At 38.4% G+C, this 11,284-nt stretch overlaps 1 protein-coding gene across 1 annotated transcript in view; it reads right to left on the bottom strand.

Moving 5' to 3' along the window:
* The window catches only part of LOC113680902 (fibroblast growth factor receptor 1-like), a 17,321-nt gene extending 6,344 nt beyond the window's left edge, over window positions 1-10,977 (bottom strand). Inside the window, exons 1-13 of the mRNA XM_089207597.1 lie at window positions 10,743-10,977; window positions 10,267-10,443; window positions 7,954-8,226; window positions 6,856-7,179; window positions 5,797-6,060; window positions 5,384-5,665; window positions 4,035-4,283; window positions 3,265-3,507; window positions 2,476-2,595; window positions 2,075-2,084; window positions 1,368-1,558; window positions 468-584; window positions 1-64 (exon numbers count right to left, since the gene is read on the bottom strand). The exon at window positions 1-64 is cut by the window's left edge and continues 121 nt beyond it. Of these exons, the coding sequence (XP_089063723.1) occupies window positions 1-64; window positions 468-584; window positions 1,368-1,558; window positions 2,075-2,084; window positions 2,476-2,595; window positions 3,265-3,507; window positions 4,035-4,283; window positions 5,384-5,665; window positions 5,797-6,060; window positions 6,856-7,179; window positions 7,954-8,226; window positions 10,267-10,443; window positions 10,743-10,962 (2,534 nt within the window). The 5' untranslated portion in view covers window positions 10,963-10,977. The remainder of the gene's footprint in view (window positions 65-467; window positions 585-1,367; window positions 1,559-2,074; window positions 2,085-2,475; window positions 2,596-3,264; window positions 3,508-4,034; window positions 4,284-5,383; window positions 5,666-5,796; window positions 6,061-6,855; window positions 7,180-7,953; window positions 8,227-10,266; window positions 10,444-10,742) is intronic.
* Window positions 10,978-11,284: the final 307 nt, after the last annotated feature.

The raw sequence follows: 11,284 nt of genomic DNA, 5'->3' as shown, positions 1-11,284 counted from the left end.
CATTTTCTCAGGTAGCCAAGCAGATCACCACATGGCAAGTACTCCATGATGAGTATGGGGTGAACTTAAGTGACGTAAAACAAAAGAAAAAGCAAATAAACCCCATGTCAAGGCTCCTTATTGTACAGCAAAGATAAAATTGCTGATGGCTTTCTTCATAACTTCACTTTAAGCTTACCTTTATCAGAATTTACTTTCAAAAACTTACTATAGGTTAAAGGGAGAAAGCCGGTTAGCCCCGTTAACGAGATTTAAAGCTATCCGACCGGATCTTAATGAACTGTTGATGGATACATGCTCTCGAAGAAAAACAGTCTGGTTGCCACAAAAAAAAAGAAGACAAACGTGGCTCCATTAACGTCCTAGTTACGGAACTCATTTTAAGAGGTTCTAAGAGGGTTCATTCAGCATTTGTAGTATCGTTAATAACACATACTTAAAAAAGATGCTGTACGCTTAGTACTTACTTTCTGTCGTAACGCAGCCCATGAACTTTACAATGTTTGGCGAAACGTTTTCACCTATAAGTTTCCCTAGCTCAATTTCTCTCATCAAACATTTCCTTCCCTCCTCTCCAGCTGTGGCTACATGAAAAGTATACATTGATAGAGACACATTCTGATTAATACTTTTGTTCCATGCCAGTTCAAGCCAGAAAGAATCCGGTAGAGTTACAAACCTCGCATCTTCTTATTACCGTTTGGGTGATAATTTTCGCAGTTAGCAGATTGCCCAACTCACTGACCTCGGCCACGGTTGAGTTGACTGTGAGTATAAAGGCCAAATCGGAACCAGTTGAGGTTTAAATCCTACCAATAATTCTTGCTTTCTTTATTTTTACCATCACTGCAGATGCTTCACATCTTTCGTTCGGTAAATGTCTTTTGCCAGCGAAAAGCACCGTGTAGTCAGTCTGTTAGACTGCTAACGTCAACCCGGGATAATCAGTCACTAGTAAGTGGGGAATAGGTCCAAAGGCAGAAAAAAAATTCTACCGGATTCAGCAGCGGATCTAGAGGGAGGATTCAGCGCTGCCTCCGCACTCCCCCCGGGGGGGGGGGGAGTGTTGCGGATACTAACCCATACTAACCCCCTACTAACTCATGCCTGTGACCTTTTACACTACTTGTTGGAAACAAGAATTATTGCAGGACCACTTTTACGACCAAACTGGTTGATTATCTCCTTTGTTTGCTTGCTCCTCCCCCGTCTTCTTTTTTTTTGAGTGAAGAAGAAGGGGGTGTGCGTTGGTCGAGAAGTAATTTTGGACCACCCCTTCCCTTCCCCTCTCTCCCCAAATAAAACATTTTTATAACCACCCCTGAGATCAACATATGTATCAATAGAACAAATTGAAGGAGGCTTACGCGTGAAACACTTAGCAGCCACCGTCCGATTTCCAGGTTGTCCATTTGGTGAACTCAGGAGAGCTCTCCACACGGCTCCGAACGCCCCTCGTCCGATGACGTCTTCTAGCAGGACACGGTTGACCGCAACCTCCCACTTATCTGCCTCTGCATTCAATGGCTCCATCTGAATTGCCTGCTCTTGGTCAGGACTAAATAGAGGAAGTCAACATTGTATACTTTCAGGTTCAAAACAAAGAAAAGAGAAATCAGAGGGTAAAATTTGATTTGCGAGGATAACATGATTGGCGAGATAATCTCTCTTGCTGATAGTGAGAAAACAAGAACATAAATTATAACAAAACATATCAGTAATTATTGTTATTTAGTACCCTGTGTCAATCGGATGAAGTTGAGATCAAACAAGAAACAGTTGGTTTTAAATCAGAAAATTGTGCGTGCATTTCAATTTTTTTTTTTTAGTACTAAATCTAAGGATAAATCTAACCGAAAATAGGTAGAAGATACTAATGAGATAAAAAAAATTAAACAAAGGAACTAATGAAGCTGATTCTAACAACAATTGATGCATGTTAATAATGCATCATAAGCACGACAAAAGTAAAGTCACTGCGATATGATTTTTGTTATCGTCATCATGCAATGGTGTAGTTTTTTTTTCTTCTCTCGATGAATTTGATGAATATAAGATAAAATCGTTGACTTACAGTGCCATAGCTGCAATTCCAAATGATGAATTAAAGGGGATAAAGAAGGTAAAACTTTGCATTAATTTATCAAATCGAATATTCTAATCCAATTTCTGTGTAATGGCAGAATAATTTGAACTTGCACAGATTAGGAGGGACGTGATATTTGCTGAATTTATAATTATTTTCAACACACTGTTAAAAATAATGGAAATGATAATGATACCATATACAGATGTGAAAAAACTCTGCATTTTTTGGCGGCACGCGAGTGATTCTTATAAAAATATCTCTACTCTTAGACTCTTAGCTCAGTGTATCCCACCCCCCCTCAGTAGACATATTCAATACGTTTAAACATTTCCTTATTTTACTTGCAGACAAAGAAATCTGAAATGACACAGAAAAATGGACGTCACCTTTCCGACGCTTGCAGAAATACCAGGCAATTAGCGAAATGACAATCGCTGCCGCCACTGATCCACCAATGTAATACCACAAAGTGTTGAAACTTTGCATAGCTCGTGGCACTTGCTTAGCTAATTGTGTCAGATAAATATGTGGCCATTAGAAAAATCTCGTGAAATCTCGTAATAAAAGTTCTAATAAAATTTAAGTTGTTTGGAATAGCTTTGGAATAGCTTGGCATATTATTTAACCCGTGATTTACACCTGTTCTTAAAAACGAAATACCTGACTTTCACAGAGCGATGCAAGGTAATTTCATGTAAATGAGTAAGGTGACCCATAGTCTTAATCTATTTGCAAATATATTTTTTTTAATCGGTAAATTCGTATGTTTTTTTAAGACACAACGGTAATACCAGCTTACCTTTGACGTTTATTTTAACAAAGGAACGGGCAACAAAACCGAGCTTGTTACGTGCCTCACAAAAATACACACCACTGTCCTTCTTCACAACTCCAGTTATAGCAAGTTAACTCTTTTTGTCATCGAATCGTGTATCAATCTTTGCTCTTTCGAGTGGTGAGTCTTCATCTTTTTTCCAAGTTACATATATTGTTTCACTAATGAAAATTTATCATAAGATCATGACTCCTTAGTTCCTTGGTCTTCGGTATTTTAAAGGAAACGGATGAAAAGAGAGAAAAAATAGGTCTATTTAAATTTGGCTTAAACTTCAAAAACAAACACTTTGTTAAGTTACAAGTTTGGTAAGTAACATAAACAACACTATAGAGTTTACCTGTCACATCGATCCAGAAGGAAGATTTTTCATTACCACAATCATTTTTAGCAGTACATTCATAATTGCCTTTATCTTTAAGCGTCGCTCGTCTAATAACCAGGGTGTTGTTTTTACTAATTAGCACTCCATCTTTGGTCCAGTTGACAGATACTGGTGGATCTCCTCTCAAATAACACTCTTCTTTAAATGGGGAGTTAAATGCAATGGTGAGATTTCTGAACTCTTTAATACGGGGTGGAACTGCAAAGCAAGCATGTAAACACAAATTACAAAATTAGAAGCCACCCCATTCCCCCCGCCCGCAAAAAGAAAAAAAAATTAATAAAAAGAATAAATAACAATTAAAGAGAAGAACAAGAAGAAGATGAAAATGAACCACTTTTTGATCATATCAAACGAATACTTCCAAAAGCCATGTCAGTCAGGTTATATTACTAACTTAACCATGAAATCATCAAATTTTTAGAGCGAAAACACAAGAGCAATTGTAAAGACTTTCCAGTTCTTCGCAATAAATAACTAATGAGGTGGTCTGAAAAAATTATTCATTCAGGACCTGGTCCTCACTGGTGAATCAGCCGCAGGTAATAGCTGAAAGCCCTTGCATTTTTTTCATTTTTCAGATAATTTTCTGCGATGACCCTACCCTTAGCTCAGACCCAGACCCCTTAATTTAGAGTCGGGCCCACTGACTATTGATCCACACTCCGTAGACCTATCAGATGCATGATTGATTTATAATACGGTTGTGAGCTTTACGAACACACCCTTTACAGAAATGTTAACGTCTTTGGTGGAAACGCCTGCTGCATTCTCTGCCTTACAAGTGTACCACCCTTCGTCCTCCTTTGTTATCTCAGTAAAGAAGAGAGACAAACTATTTCCTTTCAATGTATTATTCTTGAGCCAGGTGATCTGAGGTTCAGCCCGACCCGCTTCAACTTTACACGTCAAGTTCACACTTTTTCCTTCTGTGATGCAATCAGGTTCTACAGAAATATCCACTTTTGGTCGAACTAAGAGGTAAATAAATAACAAGTCCTTGAAAAATAGGAGGTATTCCAGTATCATTTACACTGATCACATTAGACACCGTAACTAAATGAACATTTGATGATGACACTAGCGCTTTATATGTATTATAATCGTTTGTCAGATTGTGGACCTTTCGAACTTCGTATTGAGGTCTACATACTCCTATTATCTCGCACCAATTTACGACAGACAGAAGGCGCATATATGGGGAGTATGGTCTTCACCGTTATTGCCAATCTACACAAAGAGAGTTATAGGAGCAATCGATATCCTACCAGCGAAGGATCTGGAAACGCTATGTATATGACACAAGCAAGAGCCCGTGGTTTGTAAGATTCCCAACAAGTACGCCAAAGTTTACATCAGCGGAACAGGCAGACCTATGCAAGTAAGGTTAAACGAGTAATATGGCAGATCGAGAAACGACATGCTAAGACAAAGGCCTCTGCAGTTTCAGAAGAAACCTGGAAACCACCTGCTCTGGACTGAAGTAGAGAAGAAACATGGATGCTGACCACAAGAAACACAAAAAACAGGATAATTTTGCGACAGTAGACTCCAAAAGAACATTTGGTCAAAGTGTGCCAATCGAAGCCTGTGTGGGATTCCAGCCAATCACAGCCAAACAGAGAGTTTCATGAGGTCATGCACATCTACCGACCTTACAGTACGAAGAAGACACAATATTCAGTCAAAAAGTCGCGATCCATGTCCAAGGTGACTTTATGGCGAGACAAACGATTATACTGCATTCAGAAAGTGAATTTGTCACCACAACCAACCGAGGTCGATTTAAGCACTTTACCAGAATGAAAAGAAATTATAAACTTCATCAAAGGGGACTTACTATGAGTTATGACGAGGAAACCACACCGTTGACAAATAACTTAAGTATAATTTTTTTAACATAACACCCTTCTTTCAAACAACTAAAATCAACAAACGTATTCACGATAAAATGTCGCTTCACATGGCTGCGGATATGAACAGCGAAAAGGTTTTGAAATTGAGTAAATTAAATTAATCACATTTGAAGAACTGACTTAATGACTTTCTATATATTATCTCATTGGTCACTCACTTATAACTCTCACTCGTATGTGTTTATCTTTGCTTGTGACCCTCTGTGGTCCTTTAGTTTGTTTCATGGTACAGGTAAATGTTCCATCGTCTTCAGGCTTTACATAACTAATACGCAGGCTGCCGCTGGATACTGGAGTGAATCGTCTCGTATCTATGGACTTTCCTCCTTTCTTACTCCAAGAAATCTGTGGACTTGGTTTTCCATCAGCACTACAGCTTATAATGCCAGACGTGTACGCGGTAAAGGTTTGCTGGACCAACGTCTTCTCAGTAAATCTTGCTGTTGAAAGGAGTAATGAAAAGCACTAATATTATAGCTACACTTTTGAAAGGTCAGAAGTGTACTTGTCTTACATGACATTGTCCTGCATGTTAAGCCTATTTCTACAAGATAAAAATGTGTTTTCATACCATTAATATAGACAATGTAATATTGAACATGTTCCAATATCTGGCATTCATATACTCCTCCATCAGACAGTTGCACATCATCAATGACCAGATCACCATTGTCTTCAGCCCTGATCCTTCGAGAAGAAGAGTTTGTTATTTCAAGCTTTAGCCCATTGATGACCCATCTAGCATGATTGGTTTTATTTTGTATAGAGCAGTGAAGCCGTTCTTCGCTACCAATATCAAAATAGAGTTCATCTCTAAGCAACACTTTCTTGTTCTCTGCAAAAAAAAAGGTTTAATTTAGAAGATGTCAAAATAAGTAAAATTTTTTTGTAATTAACACTACAAGAAGGGATACAAAAGATGCATATATTTACCTGTGCTAATGCCTTCATTGGGAAATGTTTTGAACTTTGTCGTGCTTAAAACTATGTTACATTACTCCAAACAAAATCATACTAGCCGTTATTAAAGAAATGTAACCTTTGAACAGAATAATATTGCATCCAAAGAAGTTATGAAACCCATTAAAAAAAAAGGTAACCCTTAACTGAAGTCAGATAATCTTATAAGCAGTCATATTACCTTCTTGACAGTCATGTACACCTTAGCTAACGTTATTCCACCTCAAGACCAAACTGAATCATCTATAAGAAGGGTAAATTTCTTAAGAAACTGTGGTGCTACGTCTGTGGGAGAGTATAGCACCCGCTCTGACGAAGGGCTAACGCTCGAATTTTAGCTTTGAAACTCTTTACGGAGGCAAATTTACATTATCAACTAAGTTGAAGAAATCAAAATCATCTAAGTCATTTTAAGCCAATTTATGTTACTCTAAACTAAGCCATGTCATCCCCACTCAAAGTCATGTCGCTATCTAAAGCGTAAAATCTGCGAACAGATATATGCTTGTCCGCGAGTCATTCTTTACCAGAATGTTTTTAGAAATGGTCTTCTGGTCTTCTGTAGATCTCAATTTACTCTGATTTTCCTCCACTCAGAAGGTCAATGGGAAGAAAAAGACAACCACGAAAACCGGAATAACTAATCAGACCTAAAAATTTAGTTGCTTACTTGGTTGACACAACGCTTGAGAACCCTTGCCATCCGATTGACATTGAGATGGAATATTTGACTTTCCATCAAGGCGATTGCATAATGCAAGTTCTGACTCCTCTCCGGTGCAAGAGACATCAGACATTGCAAAAGGTATTCTCTCATCCTTCACTTCTGACCCAACAAATTCCGCCAAAGCCTCTTCAAAGCCAAGTTGACGACAAATAACTTTGACATCATCGAAATCCCACTCATTCCTGCATATCTTCGCCCATTTCCCCTTGTAAAATACTTCCACTCTTCCTCCATACTCCACATTTGCGCCTTTAAAGCGAACAGGAACTTATGAAATAACAAAAATTCGAATTTATAAGGATGGAAAACACTAATTATCGAGAAGCAAGAATGGCTATAAATCACAAAATGATAAATAGTTCATGCCAGTCTAAGTGTTTTGTTTAAGTGAAATTCTAGGTGCAAATTATCGTTTGTTGTCAGATGTGAATCACGATGTTTTCATAGTTTCCCTGCTGCGATGTTTCCGACGGACCTCTTTTACATTGCTTCGTGACTGTGCTTCAAATTGTTAAACTCATCATTTACCCTAAAATAAGACAAACCAGATTTTTTTTGGCAAAAATTTTAGAACATTTAAGACGTGTTTTCTTAGCCTTAAAACGTTTACTTTCAGAGAACACAATGGGGTGATTTACATTTTAAGCTAGAACGTCATTTTTAAAGCATTTCTCAAGAAAAAATCGAGAGAAAGACGTTTAGTTTAGTATAAGTAAAGTAAAAAATTGTGAAATTCCCAAATTGCACGAAAGAGAGAGAAAAAAGGAAACTAGAAGGATGCAATAGTTTCAAGGAAACTTAGTGGAGGGTTTAGAGGTTGTGAAGTTTATGAAACTCAAATGCATGACTGCGCAAACTTCTTAGGATGTAAACAGTAGAAACAACTTTTAGCGTTAGATACCTTTTTAGAACCAAAAAGATACCCGAAGACGAACAATCATTGTTCTCGGGAAAGTTTTCATCTCTGGAGTGTGAGTAAATCTATCAAGTTACCATCTTTGGAAATCATGTGGATATTACATGAGTGCAGTTCATAATTACCTTCGCAGACTTGTTGTTCCTTTACCACGTTGTTTTGACATGTGGTCGGAATTGTACAGTTGTAGTGGGTGGACATTGAAGCATTGCCACGTTCTGCGTACCATGTTCCATTAGCATAAACACCGTTGTTATAGTAGCCCATGGCCATGCAGACTGAATTTTTATCTGCGTCATCCCATTGACTGGTACAAAGCGTTTTCCAGCTGCTATTTGAGAATATCTCCATTGTACCGACAGATGGGTTCCCCTTTGTTTCAAAACGCAGGGGAAATCCTTCAAAATATTTTAAAAAAAACTGATAAATAAGGATAAAAATAAACAGCGTGGACTACTTCAGCTTGTGTAAATTCTTGTGTTGATGATGTTCCCATATAATTACCCAGTAACAGAGGTCCTAATATTGTTGAAAAATTTATTTTCAGTTTTGTGGTGGAAGAATTTCCTGTGTAGCTAACTTGATTTTCTTTACCAGAAGGTCAATGCCAAAATGTTATTTAATATCTGAGACCCTCGCATTATTAAACATGTTTCTTGTCAAATTAATAAAGGGGTAATTTTCTAAGGAAACTGTGGTGCTGCGTCGGTGGGAGAGTAGAGCAGGTAATTTAGTGTTAACAACTGGGTTGAAAACGTAAATTGACCACCGTAATTGGCCAAGAATAAAACAGCTGACGTTTAGAGCTCTAGCCCCTCATTAAAGCGATTGGAGGAATGGTGGGTTGCGTGTGGGTTTATATGCAGCAAATGGAGCTACGCTATTGGTGGGAATATGGTGATGAGAAAACAGGAATAAATTAGTTGAATGAAAAGCGCTCGTGGACACCGTTGGGATTAAGAGTGCCGATTTGGAAGATAAATTTTTGTTCTAGTATTTTTATAACTGCCTAGATGTAAGGAAAGGCCGCAAACTGCCATATGTTGTTTAGAATGATTAGGGAGATTTAAGTGTCCAGCGACTGGTTTGGATGCATCCTTGTCATTTCTTTCCCCGTCGCGAAGGTGTTCTCGGAATCGGTCACCTAGTCGTCTAACTGTTTCACCAATGTATAACGTATTGCAATAAGTGCAAGTTATGCAGTAAATGACGTTGGCGGAGGTACACGTGAAGTGATCAGTGATCTAAATTGATCTCTCGGGTCCTGATATTTTCTCTACGTTATGAATGAAAGGACAAGTTTTGCATCGTGAGTGAGCGCATTTGAAAGTTCCAGATTGGTCATTGGTTTGAGATGAACATCTGACCAAAAAGTTACTTATGTTTTTGTCACGTTTGAATGAAATAAGTGGGGTTGCGAAAAGATAGTATCAGTCTTTGAATCGTTTTGGAGTAATTTAAAGTTTTTAAAAATGATAGATTTAACCGCGTGGTTGTGAGGGTGAAATGTGAGAGTGAATGGAATGCAGTCCGCAGTGTTTTCCTTCTCAGTCGTTTGTGGTGCTGACTGTCGATCAATTTGTTGGGCACGATGATGGCCCGCTTGAACGAAAGAAACAGGATAGCCACGTTTATCGAAAAACAGTCGGAAAAATTAGAGTCGTCACTACATAAACAACGAAGTCTGAGAAACTGAAAAGGGTATGGAATTCTTAACGTGCGATAGATGTGAAGATGAATACAACAAGTAACTGTGTGAATCTGTAGGTTTGTAGTAAACGCTAGTGCATAAATCGTTGTCGTCAATTGAAATTTTGATGTCTAGACGTCATGCTGCAAATAAAGCCGCAAATAAAGCCACAAAAAACCCACAATTCCTCAAATCGCTCTGACGAAGGGCTAACGCTCGAAACGTCAGCTTTTTTACTCTTTACGGTGGCCAGTTTACGTTTTCAACTCAGTTGTTAACGCTAAATTACATGCTATGTTTCTTGTCAGAAGATGATAGTTAGCATCACCGGCTTGAAAAAAGGGTTTTGCTACGGGTAGTCCAACGAAATTCGTAATCTCCATTGCTCAGATAGTGCAGACTTCTTATAGAGCGACCACAATTATCAACGAAAACTTGTGCCTAGAATTTAGTACCTATTGCAGCACTAATGATAGTGGAGATTTGTTTTGTCTCTTTCAAGAAGAGCATGGCTTATTCCGTACATGTACAGAGTTTGTGCAATTATGAAGGATTTCTGACTTATAAGGACTTTTAATAATTTGTGCATTTCACTTACTTGGCCTGGATAATTATGTGATTAAAGTTCAAACTCAGAAGTTCCGTTCATTTGGTTTTGTTCTAACTTGAATTACTGTGTTTGTTTATTTTTGTTTCAACAAAGATGTTTTTAGCCACTGAAATTAAAAAAGCTGAAATTTTATGTTACCTTCAAGGCAACTGGACATGTTGCTACATCCTCTCAGGAGTGCACTGGTCCCATCGCAGTGTTTCCCACCATATGCTGGTTCCGGATTGGTGCATTCTCTCTTTCTTGTTTGTATACCACCAACTGCCTTGGTACAGTTACTCCAGGAGTTCCACTCACTCCAGCCACCATCCACCACTAACAATGTTGTAAGCAAAAACATTTGATAAACAACCATAGACAACATATTTGAATCATTTATCAAAATAAAGTAAGACAGTGCTGCAGTCTATATTTCTACCTTTCTCTATAATTACTATGAATTTTCAAGCTAACATTTGGTTATGGTAAGCTCATTAATTTGGTATTTAGCGATGCTGTAGGGTTTGCAATGAACTTATCGAGATACGCTTGTAAGTGCAAAAATATAATTTGAAGGTGATAATGCGACGCGACCACAAACGCCACATGGGGAGTCCGTGCCGATCTGTCTCTACCTTTATTCTCATGTTGATAGTTTCCAAACAGACCCTGTCTGTCTGGAAACTGCAAGATGGTTGCAAGAGAGAAGTCAGACCGCAACAAGGCTATTACCACACTGTAGCCAAGCTGCAACACAACAGAGGTAGGACTTCTGAGACCTCGAAGCAAAACTAGGGAAGGATTGGTAAAAAAAAAAGCATCATAACCAGTGTCTGTCACCCACCCCTTGGACATGGAAAAGGAGAACAAGATGTCTGACTTCTCTCTTGTCAAAACGTCTGACTTCTCTCTTACTACTGTCTTGCAGTAGAAAGACAGTAGCAAGAGAGAAATCAAACTGCAACAAGGCTATCACTACACTGTAGCCAAGCTGCAACACATCAGAGGTAGGACTTCTGACACCCCGAAGCAAAACTAGGGAAGGATTGATAAAAAAAATAAAAGAAGACCATAAGCAGTTTCTGTCACCCTCCCTTTTTCAAGACATGCAAAAGGATAACTGGATATCATGACTGCGAAGCAAGGTTACCCGTCAGAGAAGGAATGCACATCAAGG

This window comes from Pocillopora damicornis, chromosome 5 (assembly GCF_964200805.1).
Source record: "Pocillopora damicornis chromosome 5, jaPocDami1.2, whole genome shotgun sequence".
Classification (NCBI taxonomy): Eukaryota; Metazoa; Cnidaria; class Anthozoa; order Scleractinia; family Pocilloporidae; genus Pocillopora; species Pocillopora damicornis.
Note: the sequence above shows the minus strand (reverse complement) of the source record. Positions and strands in the feature narration are given on the sequence as shown.